The sequence below is a fragment of the Chlorocebus sabaeus genome, chromosome 24 (genome assembly GCF_047675955.1).
Source record: "Chlorocebus sabaeus isolate Y175 chromosome 24, mChlSab1.0.hap1, whole genome shotgun sequence".
Classification (NCBI taxonomy): Eukaryota; Metazoa; Chordata; class Mammalia; order Primates; family Cercopithecidae; genus Chlorocebus; species Chlorocebus sabaeus.
In genome coordinates, this window is record NC_132927.1 from 65,488,788 (window position 1) to 65,515,137 (window position 26,350).

The 26,350-nt window shown below is 43.6% G+C and overlaps 1 protein-coding gene across 6 annotated transcripts in view; it reads right to left on the reverse strand.

Moving 5' to 3' along the window:
• Positions 1-26,350, reverse strand: part of FOXN3 (forkhead box N3) — a 458,925-nt gene that overhangs the window by 24,737 nt on the left and 407,838 nt on the right. For 4 of the 6 annotated variants that reach the window (XM_073011249.1, XM_073011248.1, XM_073011250.1 and 1 more), the window contains one exon: positions 5,418-5,483. The exons of 1 other annotated variant lie outside the window; for it this stretch is intronic. In XM_073011249.1, coding sequence (XP_072867350.1) covers positions 5,418-5,483 — 66 coding nt within the window. The remainder of the gene's footprint in view (positions 1-5,417; positions 5,484-26,350) is intronic. One more of the 6 variants, XM_073011252.1, reaches the window with a different exon arrangement.

A 26,350-nucleotide genomic window follows, 5' to 3' on the forward strand; every position in this document is an offset into this window, starting at 1 on the left:
TTAAAACATCTTCCTGATTAAGGAACAGCATTCATTTCAAAGAGAATCTCATGGACGAAGCTCTCTTGAAGCATTAATAGGCTTTCCCTGAGCTATTTCCTGAACCTCACAAGACTTCTGGCATGTAGACCCAGCTCTTCCTCTGAATCCTGCAGCTTGTTCTCAAATGAGCTGCAACTAAATGCTGCCTCTGCCAACCCTGGCACTTCTCCGTCCTCATCATTGGCAGTGCTCTCCATGGAGAGATGGAGGATGTGTTCGTGTTTGCTCACCAGCTGCCAGAAGCCAGCTGTGACACTTAACTGCACCCCTGTCTTTCTCCTTTCTGCCCCCATCCCCAAGTGTCAGGAACATGGATTCTGAAGAACAAGTCACAGCCAGTCTAAAATGGCTCTGTTAGAGAAGGCATTCTGAGGCCCACAGTTCACTACCTACATTAGGAAGCTCGGTGGGAACATGAGTCGATCCTTCAGCCCTTTCTCTACCAGCACATTTACTCTTTCCCTTCCTTTTACTCTCTGTTTCCCTCAGAGCACACGAAGACACCGAAAGACCAAAACCTTACAGCCAATCTGCCGCCCCCGATGTACTGAAATGCACTGGCCTCCAGCTATGTAAGACATCAAAGGGGCTCGACGTTCAAAGTCAACTTCTCCCTCGGATTTGTGGCTCTCTCCAGACAAGGCCCAGGCCTCCAGCATCATCCCTGCAAGTTGGGCCAGTTACGTATTTGTCTTTTAGATGGGAGAATACCCACCCCTGAGGCTCTCAGGATGAGGGACGTTGGCACCACACTTTCCCACACTTGCCATCAACCACGTTCTCAGATGTTAGAGAGGAACTCTAAGCTTTCTGGTTTTAACTAGCAAGAAGGCAACCTTCACACATAAGGAGAGCCAAACAGAGCAGCACCGCTCATTGTAGATGCTGTGATCTAAATGGGATAACGCAATCCTGAGAATCTTAAAAAAAAAAAAAAAAAGGTCTAAGGTCCAGGACAAACCCCTCCACTCCACATCGTCCCTCAGCACTTCCCCGGCTCCCCTCCTGAGGCTTAGCTTCCTTGGTGTTTCACAACTTCTAAAATTAACCTCTGAGCTCTTGCCGCTGCCTTTGGAGGGCAGCCCTGGCTAACTCTCTCAGAGGCCATAAGCTGAGCAGCAGGTGATTCCGCTAATCCTTCCCCTTCCTAAAGTCGGCCTTTCCACCTGCTTACTTGGAAGCGCACTGGGGAGGGGGCTGGCACGGGGAGACACGGCCTATTTCCTGGTTGTCTTCCCTCTGCTGTGCCTGGTGTGTCTGACATACATCCCAGTTCCAGGCAGGGGGAGGAACGCCTTCCCCCAATCCCTCCCCTTCCCTTGTTCCATTTTGTTGTTTTGTTTATTATTTAGAGTTCGTCTCTGGGAACCTTCCAAACAGGGATTATATAAGCCTTTGAAGATGAGTAATGGAGATCTGGCTTCTCCTGACTAACGAGTCCTCCATTGGGGTTAAAGCTGACTCACGGGGCTTGTCAAAGGGGAACTCACTGCAAAGCAGGTACTTAAGGAGATACTAGAAGCTGGAATTAGTCTACATACCCATTTTGAGGGTGGGGAGGGTGGGGTAGGCAGAAGGATTTGACTGGAGCATAATCCAAAGTCCGGGAGGTAATGAGGCAGCCATGTTCCACGCTGACTGTTCTGAAGGCAGCGTCCTATAGAGCACGTGAAACATGGTGGCTCCTTCCAGAATGTTTCCTATGCTGCAAAAAGGCAAAGTCTAAAAAGGCTAACGTCACATGCGCAGCGGATGCTGCCAGGAGGACAAAATGTTGCAGCCTGAGGTTTTTACTAGGTGCATACTGCTGCTGCACTGCAAGTGAAGCATTAGACTGAAATGAGAGGTGGAGGGACCCACAGGGACTCCAGCCCAAGCAAGACATTGTGTGCTGGGCTCCCTTGGGGCAACATGGACCCTCCAACGATAAAGAGGCCTGCTCTGCCTGGGGCTCTCAACAGCATCTGAGCCATTTCCTTTGTGCAACCTACTCAGCTTCAGACCCTGGACTGTGGCCAGTCTGCTGGCCTTGTGCTAGCTTTACAGATGCTGAGCAAGGGTAGGAGGAAGAGAAAAGATCTAAGTGGCTGCCATCTGGTGACCTGGAGTGGCTATGAAGGGTGAGGACAAAGGAAAAGCCTTCCGGCCATCCAGGCCAGCCTCTATCTACTGGGAGCAAAACAGCAGCAGAAGAGACTGGGTTGGTGGCCCCCATGCAAGCAGGGGCATCTAGCAGCCCGAGAGGCGAAAACAAGGGGCTATAAATAGCACCGCACGAGGAAGCTCTATAAACAGGGCCCAGCCACAGCACCAGCCCACGGGGGAACACAGACAGGCTCTGCGCAGACAGGAAATGTGTTGCTCTCGGAAGCCACGCTCCCCACTCATGGGCAGCCGCAGGACCCCTCAACCTGGAGAAGACATGGGAGATATCCACACTGGGACACAGGCACACAAACACCCCTATGTAGGCTGCCCACACACCATTACTGTGGCTGGCTGGCTGTTGCCTTTAACCATTTTTGCACAGGAATAGCCTCTCACTTTTTCCAGGCCTTGGGCGATACCGGCAGGGCAGGGGATGACTGCCTAATCATTCTGTCTGTAATGCTTCTCCCTTAAGGCAAAGGACTGCCTCAAATCCCAAGAAAAATAACGTTATACAACGTGAAATGAAAAGAAAGGTGGAAGGGGCCAGGGGCATGGAGAAAGAGTGAAGCCAGAAAGAGCTAACCACAAGCTGCAGATATATTCCTCTGGTTGGGTTTACAGGCAGGATCGGCCAGCTGACTTCCCAAGTGCACAGAGAAGATGCTCCGTGCATCTTCACTCCCTTGCTAAGGTACTGCTCCAATCCTCGGGGTCCTTACAACCTGCCCCTTGACTATGCTTGCCCTTGACCTCCAGGGCATTGAACCAGGGCTGGCGGTCAGATGGGACAGTGAATGCAAAGGTGGTGTCCCTACTCTCTGCCCAGTCTTCACATTTACTTTTCTGTTACTCCTGTCCATGAGCATCTCCTTCTATGACCTTTGGAGGCACCCTGGGTTCTTTCCTTCCACTGTCTTGGAGCCCCATTCTTGGCCTGGGGCTTTCATGAAGGCTGTGGCTGGATTTCTCACACAGCGGTAATAGCCTTCTAAAAAAAGCCTTCTAAAAATGAGCCTACAGCTTCAAAACATGAACACTGAGCTTGTAAAACTCAAATTCAGCATTTCAATGTAAATAGGACTGTGGCTACCCTGGAAAAAGAAGTATTTACAGTTGGAGTGTTACAGAGATGGAGAGGGGTGGCGAACACTGAAAACAACTCGTCTACTCATCAGGAGAAACCTTTTTCCTTTCTGCCCATGCTCAAGAATCCAGTAATCATGGACATTTATGGAAGCTGCTGAGGATCTGTGAATGATCCATCAGTCCCCTTGCCTGGCTTGGCTTCATTTCAAAGATACTCCAGGCTCCAGCAGGCCTGCTGCACCAGACTCTTCTCCAAAATGGCAGCCTGGTGATGAGGTCCCAGAAGAGAAAGACGTTTCTAAAAATGGGTACTGCTCAGGTCCATTATGGTTAAGCTGGCCCCACGTAGCCTCTTCTAGCAGAAGTCCATAATCCCATTTTCCCTCTGAACTTCAGCAACCAGCTGGAAGTATTTTTGTTAAGCTAATGATCACTGTGTAGTGGCTGGGTGCAAAGGAAGGTGCTCGAATCTTACACGGCTCTGATGAAATCAGAATGTTTCCACTGGGTTGAGTTATGCAACTTAATTTTAGAAATCTTTTCAGCCTGGAACTTGATTACAATCTGGTCTGTACTTTTCCTGCAATGCCATCTAAGAATGGAAGTTTATTTTAAAAAAAAATTAAAAACATACGTATTTCTCTGAAATATAAAAACATCATTTAAAAACCACACTCCAGGTTAACTGCTAGTTACAGAGCTAGACCAGGAACACATCTGCTTAGCAGTGGCATTTGCATGTCAGAGGTGTAGGGAGTCCAACATTGCAATAGCTGGAGGTCTGAGTTTAGAAAGAGAGAATCAGAACTCTAGACTGTTCAGAACAGGTAATGGCAGCTCCAGGCAGAGGAACAAGCCTCCCTGAGAATGCTCAGCTGAATTTCTTGGGTCTTTTAAAATAGGAAAAAATACGAAAGGTTGGAGCCAAATATCTTAAAGCTGTCAGGAAGGCTGGACAAGCAAGGGGGCTATGATGGATGGCCTGGAACGCCACGTAGTCCACTACTAACAAAAGGCACCTGTTTTGGGTCTGAGGATGGATGTTTTCCTGTGTGAAGTACCATCCACTCCAAAGGCAGGGACTCCCCACTGCTCAGCCAGCCACGTGGCCCTCAGAGAGCCAGAACCCAAAATGAGCTGAAGGCCTAGCCATAAGAAGGAGACGGGTGAGTGCCAGCCCCTAAGCGGCAGTGTTGTAGTGGTGTCTGCTGCTTCATGTCACCATGTCCTCACCAGCGTGTTTCATCAGTAAGAGGCTGTAACGCAGCAATGTCTTAACAACGAGCTGAGCAGACCTTGGTAAACCAGCTGTCTGTGTGTTCAACAGGGTTCTAGCTGGGTGTGGGATGTGGGCACAGGTACCGACCTCGAGTTGGGAGGAGGGACAGATATCTTTGTTTGAAGTCATTCTTCATCCCTTGGGAAGAGATCTTTCTAAAACCATGGTAGACTAGCTCCAGAGATGGGAAAAACCTCAGGTGGTGAGAAGAAGTCTCAGTAAGGAAGAGTTGTCTCAAACTTGGCATTGCTCAAGGCCAACAGAAGGTGAGGATGGGAGTCCTGCTTAGCTAAACAGCCCTGCCCTGCTATCTGCGGCAGTCTGGGAGGCTGGGTGGAAATGGTCCAAGCTGGTAGCATGGTTTCATTTCAAAGATATTCCAGGCTCCAACAGGCCTATTTCACTAGACTCTTCTCCAAAATGGCAGCCTGGCAATAAGGTCCCAGAAGAGAAAGATATGTCTAAAAATGGGTACTGCTCCCGTCCATTATGGTTAAGTTGACCCCATGGAGCCTCTTCTAGGAGAAACTACAAACTCACAGGAGCAATACCTACAGGAGCAAAGAAGGCCTCTCCACTGGGACTCAATAAAGGATCTGTTTCCCTTTCCCCACGTCTTAAGCCCTGAAATTATATGAGAACTTTCTCATCTTGGAAACATACCTAGGCATTCATTCATACATATGCATGGCTGCATGTTTATATGCATATGCATGTAATCATGGACTTATGTAGCTTTTAAAGTGATTCTACAAGGGACGTTCTACTTTAGCATTAGTTCTTCCTATGACCTGGTGTATAAATGAGAAGGTTAAGTTCACAAACTATGGTGCTGTAGGCTATAGAAATATCTACTCACAACCTGCTTGTATCTCAGGGGGAGTATTCAAAAGCATCATGGCACTGGCAGCATCAATGTCAGGATCTGGAAAAATCAACCAATAAATAACATTATTTACAACGGGGCTGGTGTGTGTGTGTGTTTTTCCCCCTGCAAGTTACAGTTCATGAATGCAACAGAGAAAAAAAAATATCCAGGAACTAGATGAGCTATCCCAAAGGTGACATTCTTCCCAGTGGGATCTGAGAAGAAGAAAACGTGTTCTAGAATGAGATTTAAGGATCATGTTAGTAAATTTTTCATCACACAAGCATGGTCTCTTCTCATGTTGTTAATTTTATAATTTGCACCGTATGTTCCTGATAAATTGCTGATCTATGCACCCCCATAGCTTTTACCCTGGGGTGAGGAGCAGGAGAGTCAGTGACAATAGGAAGTTCAGCCATAGGAATCTTTAATGAACTGGGGAAAGCTCACAGCATCAGGAAAGCATTAAACACACCTGCATCTAGTGAGATACAAACAAGACATCTGGTCATTTCCATTTGTCAGCAGAATGTAAGTTGTGTTTCACGAGGTTATGTGTTTGTAACAGCGGTGTGGAGCTGGTGAAGGCATTTTAAAAAAAGCACTTAAAATATAAAGAAAAAATTAAAGTTCTGATGTTGAGGGCACAATGTTTGCTTCCACTGCTATTATTGCTTTTAATATGGGTAAAAAAAAATACTCATCACTTCATTGCTATAATTCTTAATAGGTTTCTGAATCCTTACTGATCCACCAGTTGACAGATGGCAGGTTATACAGAGACAGAGAAAAATATTATCCTTTTATAACTAAATTCATTTTCCTCTGAGAAAGAGCAGCTCTGCTGCTATGGAAATGAAGGTCACCATGACAACAGTAAACAACCCCCAAGAATGGTCACTGAATAGGCTGAAAAGAACATCTGCCCCAGCGCAGCGTCCCAGCTGCCCTGGGGCGAAATTCACTAATAGTGCGGTGATGCCGCGTGACAGAAGCTGCCGCCTGTGCCCTGTCCAAATAAATGAAGTGTGCAATTGAAGTCGACATCAAAATGCCTTCCCTTGCAGATTACTGCCTCTGTGTCCGCTAAACCCAATGACTAATGATGGGGGACAAGGGGCTCGCACTTGTCAGTTTTTGTACAAATTACATACCAAAAAATTCAATTTACTACTAATGGCTCCATGGCACTTTATTTTGGGTATTATGCTAGAAAATTACTTTTTTAATGTTTAAAAAAGTACGTTTTTCATACTTTATACGTGTGGTTTAATCCCAACGGAGTAATACGATGTGGTAAAAAGAGGCCCACAAGCAATTAATGATATGGACGATGCTGCTTCCCAAAGACAAGGTCTCAAGAAAGAAAGAAAAAAAAAATAGACCTTGACTCTGAAGAGTTTTTTTCTATTTTGCCTGCAGAAGGCCTGTTACTTACACTCCATAATGGACTAAAAGTTTATTTTAATAAGTACATTATATGAGAAACAAGTAAATTAACTTATTTGGCAACTCCAGGGGTGAAATTCCTAAAACAGTCACCATTTCCCACTGATATTAGTATATGTATTGTATATGTAAACTACTATATATATTATATCAACTAATATAATTAATCATTAATCAAATATATATAAACTATTATAGATAATATACATACTATATTAGCTATTATATATAATAGTATATATATAGTTTATATTTTTGGCAACTCCAGGGGTGAAATACCTTAAACAGTCACCATTTCTCACTGATATTAATATATATTATATATTAATTACAATGCACTTTATATGTGCATATTAATATTATATATTAAGATATATTAACCATTATATAATAGTATATTAAGTACTTTCATATATAATATATAATAAATTATGCATATTATATATAATCATTAATAAAATATATATTATCATATAATAGTATACATAGTTTATATATACTATTATATATAATAGTTAATATACTATAAATTATACATAAAATATTAGTTTATAATAGTTGTATGTTATAGTTTATAATATATAATATAATTTATATATTGTAAATTATATATAATTTATGTTATATATTATAAACTATAGTTTATATATACTAGTACATATAATAGTTAATATATTATAAACTATTAGTTTATAATGTATATAAGTTTATAACAATATATGAATTATATAACAAGTTATATGTCATATGTAATATAAACTATATAATATAAACTAAACTATATAATATAAACTATATAACCTATATAATATATAATATCGACTAAGCTTTATACAGTTTATAATAGTATACATAATAGTTAATATATACTACTATATATAATGGTTAATATGGTTTATATATACACTATTATAAAATAGTTTACATATTAATTAGTTGAATGATTTTATATATTTAATATATATAAAAACATATATATTTATTTATATAAAATCATTCAACTAAAAAATTAAAAGTTCTCCCCACTGCCCCGCTCCCACTGCCCTGGGTCCCTTGGTGCCCCACAGGGCCTGTTGCCTGGAAGTAGCACTGACAGCCCCAGCATTCTTGCTGGCATCTCACAAGTCACAAGGGACAAGCAGTTCCTGAGGGGGGGCTGTTAAGGCCACAGGCCTTTCCCTCTTGCCCCTCCTTTTAGAAATGGCCTTTTCCTTTCTCAGGGGGTAGCCAAGAAAAATGATTTTTTCCTGCCAAGCAAAAGGTCTCTGCCATTACTGAGAATGCAACTGCTACAGGTGACCATGGCTGGCCTGGCTACATGGTCCCTACCTCCACAGGTGACTCGTACCCAAAGTTTTCCTCAGTGGCCAGGAGGTTTGCTGGGCCCAGAACAAGAGGAAACACAGGGAGGAAGTCTGGAGTCTTTTTCTATTTATATGGCCAGAAAATTAAAGGAAGTATTTCTGTATTCTTCAAAAACACATTAAAGGAAATTGTAGAGGGACACAAATAAAAAGAAGACATAGTGAAAGGAAGAAAACAGAAAGAGAGAAAGGAAACCTTAAAGGAAAAGTATCCCATCAATAATCACACATGTGGGAGAACCTAAGCGGGGCATTCCCAAGGCACACTTGGGGGGGTGATTTGGATTTGTAGAGCATCCACCTGTGACCCCCCACCCCCACCCAGCCAAGCCAAACAGATACATAAACTGAAAAAAAAGCAGCATGCTGAGGGACGTGTCCTCCGTCTTTCCTTCAAACCAGATGTGCCATGCCTGATGCCTCCACAGATAAAAATCCTGATGTGATCATGGAACTAGTGCTGGTCTCTGGTCATTCGGGGCAGGTGCAACCCCCAGCCTTCCCATGATCTCATTCACAATGCATTCCTACAGCCCCACTCTCCCTTCTGAAAGGATCAGTTCCTGAATAAGCAGCCCTATGGGCAGAATGGAGCAGAGAGCAAGGCTTGGAATTCTCCTCTCTTGACATCTTAGTAAGCGAACTGGCAAATGCAAGAACTGCAAATGGTAGGAGAAAATTAAAATGTTTATGCACACTGGCACACTACAGTACCAGCCCTTCCCCAGGGGAATATAGCGAGTGCCATTGTTTCAAAAATCAACTTTATTGAGGGATGATTTACATACAAGAACATGTGCCCATTTTAAGTGTAGAGTTTTATGAGTTCTGACACCACTGTTACCACCATCATCAAGATAAAGAGCATAGCCAAGATAGAGATTTCCATCACCCCAAAGTTTACTTGCACCCCTTGGCAGACATACCTACCCCTAGTCTGGACAACCATGGATTTGCCTTCTGTTATTCATCAAAGATGTGGTGTCAATAGTTCATTCCTTATGGCTATCACTGAGTTGTAGTCACTGAATGGATATACCACAATTCATTCACCGGTAGGTTGACATTGGATTGTTTCCAGTTTTGGATGTGATACAAAAGCTGCTGTGAACTTTTATACTAGTCTTTTTTGAACCCGAGTTTTCATTTCTCTTGGAAAATTGCTGGTAAATATATGTTTACCTTTACAGAGAATCGCTACATTGTTTTCCAAAGAGGGTGCATGTACCACGCAGGAGAGTTTCAGTTGCTCCATATTTTTTGCCACTACTTGAAATTGTCAATCTTTAAAAACGTTAGCCATCTAGGGCATATATAGTGATATTTCACTGTAGTTTTCATTTATATTTCCCTAATGACAAATAACCTTGAGCATCTTTTCATGTGCTTGATGGCCATTCATATCTTACATGAAAAGTCTGTTGAAGTCTTTTATCTATTTTTTAGTTAGGTGGTTCAACTAGTATTCTTCAGTTGTAAGATTTTTAAAAATATTCTGAATATAAGTCCTCTATGAGATATATGTTTTTTTCTCAGTCCATGGTTTACTATTCTGTTTCCTAAGAGTGTCTTTTAAGAAGCAGAAGTCTTCAATTTTTACTTAGTCCAGTTTACCATTTTGTTCTTCTACAGCTTAGTGTCTTTTGTGTTCTAAGAAATCTTAGCCTACCCTAAAATTGCAAAGATTTCCCAAGTGTCATCTTTTTGGTTTTCATTTGTGAGTGTACTAGATATAACACTTTCTGGGTTCAATATCCAGATTGACAGGCAAACAAAAATAGACATCATCACTCAGACTCTTTCCTTATCCAGCAAGCTGGTTAAGCACAGACCTAGCACCGTAGATCAATGCCAGAAGGATCCTCTTTGGCTCCTGGGGTGAACACCAAGCAGCCTAATGAGTCTGATAACCTTCTATGGAAAAGTGTCCTGGACTCTCTGCTAGAACATCTCATATGCCTTTCTCCTTGTCACACCCTGAGACCCTGTCAGTGCTTCTGTCTTCAGAGCCAACAACCTCTTGTCTCTCCTCTCCAAAGAGAAGAGACGCTATAATGCTTACTCTTATCTATTATTAAAATACTTAAGTTTTTCCCCTCTTTTTGAAAGTCATGAAAGTAATGTGTGTTCACTGTAAAAAAAAAAAAACACACACACACACACACACACACTGGATGGATATAATTTGAGAGATAAATGCCTTCCCTATAGGCTTACTTCCAAAATCATATTTTCTTATATATATGTCCAGAAATTGTCTATGCAAAAATAAGCATATATATATACATTCATTGAAATACAAACAAATACACACATATATACTTACTCATGCACGCAAATCTATCTTTTTAAAAAATAACTTTATATGGAAAACAGTTTCCTGCAACTTAAAATTTTTTTCACTTAACATATTTCGTCAGCCTTTTATATTAGTATATGATATCAAAAGTTTTTCTACAGTGAGATTTTTGTGCATAAAAACACACTGCACTGTTTGTACAGGCATTCCCTTTTCTTTAGATTGCAAACTACCAGAAGGTAGAAAGAAAGTATTTGAGTTGATTATATAACTTGTGCTCAGCACGGTACTCCAACCTACAGATTCTGGGCACACTTCTCCCAGTCCCCTCACCCAAACACCCCTCCCCTTTGATCTCTCCACCCCACCCCTTCCTATGAGGATACAGTGCTGCCCCACTCTCTCCCTCCTGTGCCTCTCTCTGGGGCTCACTCCCGCTCTCTACCTTAGGTAATGTGCTACTTTTCATCAGCACACTCTGCGTCTCTATAAAAAAGTCTAAATTTTCTGTGGTCAAGAGAGACTACTGGTGGTTTACCTCTTTAGATAGCAGAGGAACTTTCTGATGCAGGCACGCTATTGTGGTAGGATGCTTTTGACCAAAGACATTGGAGCTTTGTGTCTGGAATTATTTCAGGGGACTGGGTAGCTGTTTGGTGGATAGCAGGGGCTTCTGCTTCAGAGGCATAGCTGATTGTGAAGGATAAAGGGCCCGGGATGAGATCTCTAGGAGGGGAGCAGTGGATTGACTTTGTAGGATCTTCCCTAGATGATCCAACACAGTTTGTCAGCATAAGAAAAGAGACAGGCATTTTGGCCAGGAACTCTTTCTAGGAATGAAGACCCACCTGGCAGGAGTGCTTCATGTTGTATCTCAGGGGAATGAAGTGAGACAGAAGGGTACAAGAGAACAAGGAAGTGCCACCCTTTAAATTTTTGGATGGGGAGGGTCCTCCCATCAGTACCTAATTCAGCATCCTAATTCAGGAACGAAGTCATTGATTGCTGGTTCATTCAGCCTCACACCACGCATGCTGCCATGGGTGCTGAACAGAGTTATGACCAACCATTATCCAAACTGAGCCAATCTTAAATCCCACATTAAAAAAAAATTCCTCCTTTGCCCATGCTTCAGTAACAAACGTTACTTCTCCTCTGGACTGGTTCCCAACAGCCTATTTCAATTTTCATCTTTAATGCAGTTGTCTTATCACATTGCCTCTTCTCTATAGTACGAGACTGGAAAACGGTCATACATCTTAAAGATGTTTTCAAATCCTCTTGTTCTGAATGTACACACACAGTTATATTATGCTACAGGGAGACAAACAGGTAACACAGTTTCCAGAACCCACGGTCCAGCTATTTGGACGAAGAGAAATATTGAGCCTCAGTTTCTCAAACTGTTGAGATGGTTCCTTTGGTTGTGGAAGAGGCTTCTCCGCTGCGGACAGGATGGGAAAAGCGCTGCACTAGACATGAGGATTCTTGGGTTTTAAGTCCTGGGTCTGCTGACTTTCCTTTCATTTTGCTGTGCCTGAGTCCACTCATTTTAAAATGATGGGTGGGTGGCTGCAGACTTTGAAGGGGCCGGTTTGGTTTTTCATCCCTTTCCACATAGTTCCTGCTCTGTAATATCCCTTGACTTGCTCCTCCCTCTGTGATTTGTGGTTGCCAGAGCTACAGATTCCAAGGAACACCTACCAAATAGGGCATCTACTCCAAAGACCTTAGGGGCAGCTAACAGCCTTAGTAAAGCTGGGAGAATATACTATTGCCTCCAGAAAGCCAGGGTCTGTCCTGATAGGTCCCTGCCAGGTCTACTTCACAGGAATCCATCAAGTCTGGTGTGCGTGTTCTGTGGGTTCCTGGTGTGGTTTCTAAGCATGTCCACTCCCCTTCCTCTGGGATTGAGTTTCAGAGGGAAGTGACTTGGAGAGGCCATCTGCTTTAACATACTAAGAATACAAGGCCAGCAGGAAGCCCCTGCTTCAATCCACACTGCAATATACACCTGCTGCAAAAATGTAAGCACTGCCTTCAGCACCTCTGAGCTGACCCACCTAACAAAACAATGACAGTGAAACACTTCTCATAGAGAAAGCCTAAGAATCATAACCATTACCGTCTTAGAAATCATGTGATTTTCCACAGGGCTAATGTGTTTCTCCAGCTCTCCCTGCTCTCCCTCACACCTGAGGAGTCTTATAGGATGATGAAATCTCTTTAACTGAATAAAATAAATTCAAGAAACAAACAAACAAAAATACCAAATAATAGATGACACACAGACAGAAAAGATCAGATATAAAAACATGGGTAAGCTGGGCGTGGTGGCTTGTGCCAGTAATCCCACCACTTTGGGAGGCCAAGGTGGCAGATTGATTAAGGTCAGGAGTTCAAGACCAGCCTGGCGAACATGGTGAAACTGCATCTCTACTAAAAATACAAAGATTAGCTGGACATGGTGGTGCACACCTGTAGTCCCAGTTACTCAGGAGGCTGGGGCGTAAGAACTGCTTGAACCCAGGAGGCAGAGGTTGCAGTGAGCCAAGATGGTGCCACTGCACTCCAGCCTGGGCGATGGAGCGAGACTGTGTTAAAAAAAAAAAAAAAAAAAGAACATAGGTACATGGTCAGATACATACACTAGGGTGGTTCCCTAGCACCTAGAACAGTGCCTGGAACATCTGGAGTGCTGGATAGTTAGTGAACAAGTGAATGGATGGCTTGTCCAATCTGCTGCTGGGTGAATCCAGCTGCCTGAGGTCTGGCACCCAGCTTGGGGGAGAAGTACTGGATGTTCCCCAGGGAATAAGCCTCCAGATGCGCAGTGAAATTCCATGGGAACCCCAGAAAACCAAACATCAGGCTCCACCCTAGCTGAAGGAATCTTTGTAGGAATCTGTCAGGGAATTCTGAAGTGTCTGAAAGGTGAAGAATGGTTGTCGCAGTAAATCAAGGAAGCCATCCAAAGAAGACATCAAGGAAGACAAGTGCTCCCAGATCTTCTATAACATTACTAGACTTCTCTGCTTTGAAATATCTTTGTCCATTTTCTCTAACTCTGCCTGAGAATGACACAACTGGGGCATGAATTAACCCCCCAAAATGGAGAAAAAATATAGTCAGCCCTCCATATCCAGGGGTTGCATATCCACAGATTTCATCAGCAAACGATCAAAAATATTAGGGAAAAATAATTCCAGAAAATGTTACACTGTTGCTGACATGTATACTATGTAGTTAGATGATGGCTGCATCTGTACTGAACACGTTCAGGCTTTTTTCTTGTCATTATTCCCCAAACAATGCCGTCTAACAACTATTTACATAGTATTTACATTGTATGACATATTATAAGTAACCTAGAGATAACAGAGTACAGAAGAGGATGTGCATAGATCACATACAAATACTACACTATTTTATATAAGAGACTTGAACATCCTCAGATTTTGGTACCTTACGGGGTCCTGGAACCAATCCCCCATGGATACCAAGGGATAACTGTGCTTAGATAGATAACTCTTAGGGACAAAGGGATAAGAACAGATGAAAACAAGCAAGCAAACAAATAAACAAAACTCCAAGTAAGCTGTGGATTTCGTGGGGAAATGCTGAGTAGATCTGCATTTATGCACACCTTGTATACTAAGCCAGTATTTTCAACTGTGGGCAATTTTGCACTTCCTTCCCCCAAGGATGTATGGCAATGTCTGAAAATGTTTCTGATTGTCATGACTGGGTGGGAGCTGGAGGGTGCTACTGGCGTCTAATGGGTTGAGGCCAGGGAGGCTGCTCAACATTCTACAGTGTACAGGACAGCCCCCACCACAAAGAATGATCCAGTCCAAAAGGTGAGAAACCTCACAGTAAGCTCACAGACACATGTGCTATGATCAAGAAAAGCAGCTCTTCAAACCAAACTATCTCAAATAGAACACATCAAAAGTAAACAGATATACAATTCACTTTGTTGTTGACGTCTTTCTTTTCCTCCTTTTTGCAAACTCCCTAGGCATCGGTTAAGACAGATAGGATATCTACATTTGTTGCTTTGAAATCACTGAAGTAAGTAAGAGCCATACCCTTTGGCTTCTGTTGCAATCAATCAAGATATCTATAACAGCCGTCTCTGATCTTGAAGGCAGCAGAACACAGGGTGCCGTCAGCTCTACTGACGTCATTTGCCATGAATATTTCTTCCACTTCCCTTTTGGCTGAAGGTTATTGAGAAAGAAGTTGCCCGAGTGAGCAGGAGGGATGAAGTGGGAAACGGGAGATGGGATTCACTGTGGACATGAACTGTAAACACCTTAGGGGTTCTTGTCACAGTGAGACAGGAGACAAAGTGACGCCAGCGAGCCCAGTGCACAAGCTTCTGATGAGCAGGATTTTAGGGAACAAAAATCTCCCACTAAGTTGGACACCAAGTTGTGATTTTATGCATCATCTTTAGGATGGAAGTTGGAGACAGAGAACACCAAGAGCAGCCTTTCTTCTCCAAAAAAATGAATCAAAGAACACCCCAATCTCTTGCTGCTCTGAAGACATGAGGCAAGCTCAAAGCAACGATTAAGCAAACAAACTAACAGCTGTTTATTGGAACAAAAGATAATCTAATTAAGTTGGTAGGTGAGTTGGGGGGATGTTGGAGGGGGGAAGGGGAAAGGATGAATGATCTATACAAATACTACACTATTCGTCTGGGCGCAGTGGCTCACACCTGTAATCCCAACACTTTGGGAGGCGAAGGCAGGTGGATCACTTGAGGTTAGGAGTTCAAGACCAGCCTAGCCAAGATGGTGAAATTCCATCTCTACTAAAAATTCAAAAAATTAGCCAGGTGTGGTGGCAGGTGCCTGTAGTCCCAGCTACTTGGGAGGCTGAGGCATGAGAATCACTGGAACCCAGGAGACAGAGGCTGTAGTAAGCCAAGATTGTGCCACTGCACTCAAGCCCGGGCGACAGAGCGAGACTCCATCTCAAACAACAACAACAACAAAAACTAAGAACAAAAACTGCACTATTTTATATAAGAGATTTGAACATCCTCAGATTTTGGCATCTTAGGGGGTCCTAGAACCAATCCTCCATGGATACCCAACAGATGACTGTGCTTGGATAATGTTTAGGGCCAAGGGGTAAGAACAGATGAACACAAACTAACAAACACACCTCCAAGTAAGCTCTACATTTCGTTGGGGGTACCCTGGGTATTAGGCTCCCATTCACACATTTCCTGAGTCTTTCCAGCTTAAATATAGGGACTGGTAAACACTAAAGGAAGAATTTATGGGTTCCGAGGAGGAGCGTCACAGCGAACCCTGCAAATTCGGAATACATTTGTCCAAGTCAGCTCCCCAACAGGGAGCATCTTTCTAACTCGCGTAAACTGCCCATCTATTACCCCTCGTTTCACTTCATCAGGAAGGGGATTCTAGGAAAAGCTACTGGAAGGTAAGTACAGAGCTCAAAGAGCATCCTGGGCTGGGAGCCTGGTGCTGAGGGCTGTCTCAGGTACCCCAATTCTAATGTGGTGTTAGGATGGCCAGGCTGGAAGCTCTCGGGGCCTCTCACTTCCTCTGAGTCGATTACTGTCCCTGCTGCTTCTCTGCTTAAGAAATGAAAGGAGTACCTCGATACTCCCCAGGCAGATGCTTCCGTATTTCTGTTTTCTCCAGGCAACAAGAAATGCTTTAACTTTGATGTCTTCTGGATCCCTTAATTCTAAGGTCCTTTTCGCCTCAGCAGCAAGGCCTGCGTCACATTGCCGTCACATTCCCGAATCTGATTTGTTTCCAAATCAAGTGAACGCGTCGCCTCCAGCCCTTTGACAAGACACTGCCACCTCAGACACCTCTTTTATCTGGCACTCTAAATTTTCCTACTGATCAACACTGACTTCTTTAATATCTTTGACCAGTTGATCAAAATCTTTCTAGCAGCTGCCCAGGAGAAAACTCAAAGAACCATGTAGACAGAAACTGAGAGTATCAAAAAACCTAAAATTCGAGATTTGAAGCCCAGGGCAAAGGTGACAAATGACCCAGAACAAGTTGTGATCCTGTCCCATGGGTAATAACACAGGGCAATTATTGAAGAGGCAAGGGGTTTTGATTTCGTTCTCTTTGGCTTGTTAAATCGTGCTGCGCTTGTCTGAGGTCAGTTTACGTATTTTAAAACATTTTTAAAGCTTCCCATAGATGAATGAGAAACTACACATTCCTCTGAAGTCCTTTCCCCTTTGCGTCTCATCCAGTTGTTAATCTCTGCTTACTGCATTCTCTGGTTTCTGTCTCCTGGGTCGCCCCTCTCTGGGGATGCTGTAACACATAGACATGTGCAAAGGGGACATTTGGGATTGCCGTGGAGGGGATTCCGACCCTGCAGGGAGGGAGGAAAGGGGGATTAATGCCGAAGCCCTCTGGACTCTGGCATTCTTTGCTTTGAAAACGTCCTGCTTGCTCCTGGTTTCTTCATCCAGTGTTACAGCTGAAGCTCACCACCCAGGAGGGGACTGGAGCCAGCCTCAGGTGCAACAAGGCTTCCATAGGGCAGGAACAGGAATGGGGACTCCCAATAGACACCCCTGAGCACCTCAGAGCCTGGCCACACTGGTGTCCAAGAGAAAGGATGTGCCAAGGCCAGAAGCCAGAGGTGGGACCAGGAAGCCCCTTGAGACCAGAGCCAAAAGCCCAGGGAGATTTGGAAATCTCTCTTGCGTTCACTTAATTTGGAAACAAATCAGATGCTCAGAGCATAGAGGCCTGGGCACGGCCAGCCAGGACCACCAGTGCATCTTTCTTGAGTCTGTTTTCCCCTCTCTATGCTATAAAGTCATCTTCCCCAGTGACTGGCTTTCCCCATCCACCACTTCTCTCCACTTACTGGAAGATAGCTCCTGCCCAGTTCCCACGCCAGAAGCCACTTCCTCCTCTAGTAAAAGGGTTCGTGGTTGCTGGTAACCCCTGCACCAACTTTCCCACAGCTGTGGGGGTGCTCACAGTGGCTTGGCCCTAGCAGGCATGGCAGCGCTTGTCAGTGCTGAGAATTGAACATTTCCACGTGCACCACATCTTCATTAGCTCTGTCTTCAACTAGGTCAATGTGCAAATCATCTTTTCCAGAAGGAAAGATTCCATCTCAGAGTGACACTGGCAGGTGTGTTAGTGTAGAATAAACACCACACAGAACCCTGCCATCAGTGCTTCAAGGCACACACTGTGTGCCCACCTCTCCACTGTCTTCCTCCCCAACGCTCGAGCACTGAAGAACTGGAGGGTGACTCTGAACAGAGGCTCACTTTGCCTGGGGATGTATGTCTTATATTAACTCAAAAGAATTTAAAAAGGAACTATGGAGCCAGTGATGCTCCCAGACCTGACACCTGACTCTCATTACAGAGACACAGGACGTAGTCTGAGAACAAAACCTCACCATGTTCCTTCTGGGTAGACTTCTACCATACTGAATCACACACCCCGTCCCACTATGCCATAAACCGCTGTTCTGCTGAGATGATCTCTTTGTTACAAAAGGTTTTGCCTTTTGATTTCCTTACCAGAAAGCTGCTTCTCAAACACCTGGAAGGGGATGTGTAATGTGCTACAGTCTAATGTGCTTGACCTCGCTAAAGCTCATGCTGAAGTCTGATCTCCAGCATGGGAGGTGGGACCTCCTTGGAAGTGTTTGGTTCACAGGGAGGATCCCTCGTGAATGGCTCGGAGTTGTCCTTGTGGTCCTGAGTTCTTGCTCTATGTGTTCCCATGAGAGCTGGTTGTTAAAAAGAGCCTGGCACCTCCCTCCCTTTCCCCATCTCTCGTGTTTCCCCGTTCACTCTATGATTTCTCCCCTCCGCATTTCGCATGAGTGGGAGTAGTCTCGGGTCTCCATCAGGAGCTGGTGCTGGCACCATGAAGTGGTACAGCCTATGGAACCATGAGCCAGATAAACCTCTTTTCTTTATAAATTACCCAGGCTCAGGTATTTCTTTCTAAGTAATACGAAAAAACCCCACATAACTTTGGAAAGTGAATTCAGGACTGCTGATTCTAGCAGCAGGTCTCATGGGCACCGAGCTCTCTCTAGGCCTCAGTTTTAACACAGCCTTTACTCTCCAGTCAAATTCTTCCTTCAGAAAATAGACTAGGAAAAAAATAGAAAAGCAAATCAAACGCTTGGTATTAAAAAAAAATTTTTTTTAATAGTTCTCTGAGATGCGTTGATTCAGAAACAACTCTTACATATTATCAGTTGAAAAATAAAACAATGCACCAAAAAAGCATTTGCATTTTCCTTTATCTTACACGGGCCCTTCACCTACTGTCTGCCTCACACCTAAAGCAGAGCCTGGTTCCTGGGAAGTCCTACATGGGTACAATGAGAAGGCTATGATATATAACTGCCATCGCTTTTGCTTTCCCTGAATAGTGCATATTCAATTTGATACAAAGAGACATCGGCCCCATTCATCCATCCGTCCATCATTGAGAACAAAAGATATCGTTACGCTGTTAATGAGTATTTTGTTTTAGACACAGTTAAGTATGGAAATGTAGATTCAGGACTACGACTATACATAAAGGTATCATGGAAACAAAAGGATTAAGTTTTCCACCTAACAATATTCACCTGCAACACCGCACTACTGGGAGAGAAACAAGAACGTGCGCACACTGCCCTGGACCTGTAGGAGTTACTGTTCTGTCTCGAAGGGTGGGGAAGATCCCTGAACTCAGGCCCACTGGGCAAAGAAGTTGAAAACAATTAGTTTGGGTTTAAAAATTAGTCTAAACCATAATGTAAGAGCTGATTTTCTGGTGATTGAATGGGAAACGGTTCTAAAGAAAATCTCCACAGAATTTTCTAGAATGGTTATTAAGAATGGCTACATCCCTGGACAAGTATTCTGCATGTCAGGAGTCTACTTTGAAAGATCCTTCTTTTTTGAATGTGTTTGATTTAAAAAAAAAGTCAAGCTCTTTACTTTCTAGCCACATGGTCTATGTGGTGCTGTGATCAGAATGTGTGTGTCCCCCAAAATTCCTATGCTGAAACCGAATCACCAAGGTGAAAGTATGAGGGGGTGAGGCCTTTGGGAGGTGATGAGGTCATGAGGGAGGGGCCCTCATGATGATACGGGAAGTGCCGGCTACAGAAGGGCGGGGTCCCTGGCAAGGGCTACACCCTTGGGCCTGTGCCCAAGGACCTAAATGAGGACAGCCATTTCTGTTTTCGTAACCAGAAAGTTGCCTTTTGGCCTGCTACATCCCCACCCTGTGCCCACAAAAACCCTTAAGCGGCTGGACGTTAAGAGGAGCAGAACAACACACCATCGACAGACACGAAGAGACGTCAGCAGGCCATCGACGGCGGGACAACGTGGAATTTGGCTGGGGGTGATTGGAGGGGAGTCTGGTCACTAGGTTGACCCACGCCAGGGGAAGACCACCTTCTGGCTCCCCATCCACCTCTGCGATAAGGCAGAGAGTCTGACTGAGCTGATTAACACAAGCCGCCTGCAGATGGCAAAACTGAAAGCGCGCCCTGTAACACAGGCCCAGCGGGAGGGACTTCGGGAGCTGTAAACACTCAACCCTAGATGAGGTCGGAGCCCAAAAACGCTCCCCACAACCTGCCCGTCTACATGCCCCCCTTAGGGGTTTGAGCATTGGGGCACCGAAGAAGCGAGGTGCATCCCTGTCACGCGCCCTGGGAGCGGGATAAGGGAACTTCTCCCGTTTCCATGAATGGATGACAGTCCTCATAAAAGAGACCCTAGAGGGCAGCTGGTACCCTCCACTATGGGAGGACACAGCCAAGAAGACGCCCTCTAGGAACCAGAGAGCAAGCCCCATCAGACGCGGAATCTGCTGGCCCCTTGATCTTGAACTTCCCAGCCTTCAGAACTGTGAGAAATAAATTTCTGTTGCTTGTAAGCCACCCATTTTGAGGTATTTTATTATAGCAGCCTGAATGGACTAACATAGTGGGTAAACTGCCCAGTACAGAAGCGCAAATACTAAGTAAGTGTCATGCGGAATAAAGCAGGCCCAAGCGCTGAGGGCCAGAGCCTGGTCAGGGACTCGCGCTTTTAAAGGAGATGAGCTTGGGCCAAACGTGGTCTCCTCTTGTGGATGCTGCGTATTCACTCCAGACAGAACTATAAATGCTAAGCCAAACAAAGCTCTTTGGTTTGTATCTGGGGCATACTTGTTTTTGGAAAAACCAAGAGGGCTCGATAATTGCCAGAAAATATGAAGAACAGACCCAGGCCGACTGGAAGGGTAAGATCAATGGAAGATGATGGCGTGGACAGGGGAGGTTTCCGTTCCCAGTGGGGTGGCAGCAAGGGCAAAAACATCTGGAGAGGCGCTCCGCAGGCCCGTCCGGCACACTGAGAGATCGGGTTACTTCACGAAGGCAACTGGGTTCGTTCTGTACCATGAAAACCGTTATTTCATCTTTCAATAGGAAAAAAATTACAGCTAGTGTTATACAAGCAAAACGAAACAAAGAAAACTGGAAAACAGAGAGGGAAAAATCAACCACCATAACTGCCACCATGCCTGCGGTTTTCTCTCATCCTTTCAACATTCTTCTAGAAAGAGTTTTGACTTTTTTTTTCTTTTTTTAACTAAGCTTGCTTTAAGCTTAAGCCCTGCCTGGAGAGCCTTCAGACTTTGTGCGAGAGGACAGTGTGGCCATAAAACATTTAGGGAAAGAGATCTGGAGGGGAACAGAGGGGAAATAAAAATGAGTATCTGTTTTTTAAGCAAACAGTTCAATCTCTTCTTTAACAATAAGAACAGTAATAGTAGTAGCAGTAGCGGCGAGAAAAAAAGACAGTGGTAGACAAACATGGAAGGAGAACTCATGGTGGTGGGCACCTGTAATCCCTGCTACTTGGGAGGCTGAGGCAGCAGAATCGCTTGAACCCAGGAGGTGGAGGTTGCAGTGGGCTGAGACATGCCATTGCACTCCAGCCTGGGCAACAAGAGTGAAACTCTATCTCAAACAAAACAAAGCAAACAAAGCAAAGCAAAACAAAGCAAAACAAAACAAAACAAAACAACACAACTCCTCCAGCTTAAAGGAGACATAGGGGACACATCCGTCAATTACAACGTATAGAACTTTATCTGAGTCTAGATTTTAAAAAAACTGGTTAAAAAATTATAAGCTTTTGGGGAAATGTAAACACTGATAGTATAAATACTAAGGAGCTGTTAAAATTGTAAGGTGTGCTATTGATACTATTATGGTTGTATGTTTAAAAATCTGTAAATTTTTGAAATACATAATGAAATACATACAGAAGAAATTATACGATAACTGAGGATTTGCTCCAAAATCCTCATTACTTGGGGGCAAAGGAGGTGGTGGAAAGCGGGAGAGGTGCAGATGAAATAAACTTGGCCAGGATTGATGACTGCTGGGTGAAAAATATACAAGGATTCATGATTCTATTTTTTGCGATATATTTGAAATATTCTACAGTAAAAAGTTTTAATGGGGGAAAAATGGTAGCAGAATATACGAAACCAGCGGTACCAGCTGTGGAGTGTACCCTTTGTCAACAAAGACAGGGCCCATGACATGGAGTTCCAGGTAACACTGGGCTCCAAGAATGCCATCGGGGAAGACAGGCTAGGTCTGGGCTCATGGAAGTTTTAGTTCCCTCTTGCAGATGAGTTAAACTTGGCCTTCCACAATAATCAGGGTTAAACATGGTTAAACCTGGTGCTTAAACAGCGTGAGAAGCACAGCAGGCCCAAGTTTGTCTGTCTTCAGTGCATGCCTGGTTGGGGTTGGGGGAGTCCATGGGGGAGGGGACAGACATGAGCACCCTTCTGACCCCTGCAGGCAATTAACTGATACTTTCAAGCAGGGAGTGCCATTATCTTTAACTCAGCAGGCATCACTGTACATAATGAGAGGTCATAATTATAGTTCTCTTTTTAAAATGTGACCACAGTATCCAAATTGACCTCTTGTGGCGGGCTGGCCTACATGCTGGGAAGTACAAATAAAGGCGGGTACGGGCCCTACCCACTGGCATGACAATGATGGGCAGCCAGGGTCCCTTTGCAACTTCTGAGGTCAGGCATCCGTGCTTATTCCCTGGGGAACTTCAATCTGTTTGGGGTTTACTAATTATCATTTTTCACTGAGTGGCATTTTACTTCTTTAAATAGACACAGACTAGCCAGCGCTTTTTACTGTTCTTTAAACCATGGGGAAAAGGCAAAAGCAACAACTCAAATTAATATGCCAGTGATTACGTGCATCTACTGTCTATCCATGGAATCACCAAGTTGAAAAGATCAATTTCTGATCATTTTTTCACTTTAGTATTTTGTAAAGTTGCTACAGAGACTCTTCCACTTTAAAAATGCTGACTTATTATACTACTATACCTTACAATTGGCCCCACCTAGCAATATCTCTAGCTCCCATAGCCCAAACCATTATATAGACTGAATTGTCTGTGGGGAAATGCAACCTGCCTGGATTTTCATATAGACAGACTCTCTCAGTTTGAAGCACAGAATAATAAAATTTTTGAGCAAAAAGAGACCTTCTGAAATCATCTTCCTGATGAACAGTGTGAAAAAGATCTGCTTGAATTAGCGGGCTGGATGGAGGCTGAGACAGGAACCAGGTTTAACCAGCATCTTGAGCCACAATCAGCTCAACCCCTCCACCTGTCTCTTAAACATCAAAGAAGCTCCATCCCAGTGACGCCTCCAGAGAAAGACAGAAGATCTCCCAGTTTTTCTTTTTTTTAACAACATTAGACAAGTGCTCACCTCATTTCCTAACCACACAATGACAAACACACTAAAATAAAATGAGGTACTCACCTACCTTCATGGATATTTGGAAGAATAAACTTTTTGTTACTCTAAAACACTTCAGACTCACTGGATATTCCATACATACAAATGATATAAACAAATGCAGTGATAAAATCACTGGGGTGAGGAACTCACAGAACCAGCTGTAGTTATCACCTTATTTGGTGGCCACGTTAGTTCCAGTTCTTGCTTCCAACAGCCCAGGCAGCTAATCTGTGCCTCTCCCATTCCTTTACGTATTAGGAGCTTCTGCTCTTTACCTTTCCCTAATAGCCATTCAATAACGCTGACGAATGGCTAACGTCTTTCCAATGGTATTTCAAATCCTCAGCCAACACTAGAAAATTCTGAGAGATACTGGAGCACCAGCTAATTCCTTCCCGGCTAAAAGGAGGGACAGAAAATTCCAAACTGTGATATAAACAGTTTCAGATACACAGCAGACAATGTCATGCCACACATTTACACAACAGAGTGGTGATTCCTGCTTGCAGGCATGGGCTTTGAAAAAATGGCCCTGAGAATTACAGTTTTTACCAATATGCTTTTCTTGAATAGAACAACCTGGGAGTTGATGATGTTCTCTATATGTGTAAATGCTTCTTTATTCAGAAAAGCAAAACTTACCCACTATTCAAATGTGTCCAAAACTAGAGTTTACAGAAAAGAATAATAGCTTTACTCCTTTTCTAGGCATGTCACTACTAAGAAATATGACTATTTTCTTTTGGTTCAGTAAAACAACACAAAGGAACAAGTCTAAATACATCACAACAAAGGTATTTAATTGAGCCTACTGCATTTGCATCTCAATATAAAGTCACTGCATGATATACCAATGTGGATACATTGATAAAGTTCATTCCACCATTGTTAACAGGTAAGGGGAAACTTTTCAGTGGGAAATTCTTCAAGTTTTACATTATTTATTGGAACATTTCATGTAGTTACTTGGCTGAGAAACTCCAATTCCATGCTACACAAGTATTTTGCAAAATATGTGCCTATTTTTCACAGTTCCAGAACTGTGGCTTGACACGGCACCTAGCATACTGATATGGTTTGGATTGGTGTCCCCACCAAATCTCATGTTCAATTGTAATCCCCAGTGTTGGAGGTGGGGCCTGGCAGGAGGTACCTGGATCATGGAGGTGGATCCTCCATGAATTGTTCAGCACCATCCCTTCGGTGCTACTCTTGCAATGGAGTTCTCACAAGATCTGGTTGTTTTAAAGTGTGCGGTGTCTGCCCTCTCTCTCTCTCTCCCTCCTATGAAATGCCAACTCCCCCTTTACCTTCCTCCATGATTGTAAGTTTCCTGTGGCCTCCCCAGACGCCGAGCATGTGCCTCCACGCTTCCTGTACAGCCTGCGGAACCGTGAGCCTATTAAACCTCTTTTCTTTATAAATCACCCAGTCTTAGGTATTTCTTTACAGCAATGCGAGAATGGACTAAGACACATACTATTGTCACTCAAATACTCTATTTAAATAAAAGCCCTGATTCTCTAAAGTTTTGCTTTGCTGCTCAGTAAATCAGCCTCTACCATATTTATCCCTAAGTGTCATTTGCAGCATTAATTGACACAAACAAGCCACGTAGTTAGAGACCATCATTTCTTATTTGAGTTACAGTTTGGTTGTGGACTGCACATTGCATTTAGTTATTTGTCAGCATAAGGACAACCTCAGCACCTGGTGGGAAAGGGTTAAAAATAGGCGTGCTATAGAGTCAGCCCCTTCCTTTGGTGGTTCATCAGACAGGTTATCAAAGTGAAACATTCCGTCAACAGGGAAAAATCCTGGCATCTGCTCAGTGGCAAATTCGGGTCACTTCATTTTGCTTTATTTTATTCTCCAAAGAAGCTATACAGTTTGGACTACACAATACAATTAATTTTTACATTTCTCCACTCTCTAGCAGCTTATTTTCTCCATCTAGACATGCTGCAAAAAACAAAAAACAAAAGAGAATAGCTAACAAAGCCATAGTGGATTTATTGTATTGATTCCATTTCACATAAAAATGTTAATTTATCCAATTCTTTAAAAAGTTTCATTACCTTTCATCTCGAATATACTGTGTCCCACCCAAGCCAGCTGATGTCACCCTACACGTTTCACTGTGCAGTTTTTACTTCTGGAGGAACCAGAGCCCAAATTCAAAGCAATTTTGGAGATTAAGCTTTGCAAGTAAATTCATTTTTATCACAATCTTCATGTTTCAAAGTGGCCAAGTCATCTTGGTCATGTTTATTAACTAAAGGTAATAGGAAAGATCCTAATCAGAGCTTCAGCGTCTGCAACTGCACAAACCAATTCTCTCTCTGGATGAGAACAGAAAGTTCTCAACTCCAACCACTGAATCTCATTAGTGCCCTGGGACCTGATCAACAGTCCCACGCCTTGCTGATGACCACCCAAACAAAAGCAGTTTCTACAGAAGCAAAGAGTCGCTTGTACTGAAGAAAGAGCAGGAAACAGGCTAGAAAGAGGGATCCGGGGTAGGTGGTCGGTCCACAGGAAGACTTACGGAACCTGCAGAAAGTACACGTAGACACTGGGATTTTGTGCATGTTTCTGGAAAGGGTCCATAGCTTTTATCCAATCCTTTTAGGAGTGGATTATACAGAAAGGGGTATCACTGGCTTAAGACTCACTCATCATAGGTTGAGTCTCACTCGAGAGAGCATCACCAGAACAGAATGAAATTCTCTCCGTTTGCTAAAAGGAAGCATGATGATTCTCGGGTCTGGGATGATCTTGAAATCTTTGCTATTACAGGAAAGATGCGTTCTGCTAGGGACTAAATGTTCATGCCTCCCTGAAATTCATACATTGAATCCCTAACCTCCAATTTGATGGTATTTGAAGATAGGACCCTTTGGGAGGTGACTGAATTAGACGAGGTCATGTTCTTCATGATGGAATTAGTGGCCCTATGAG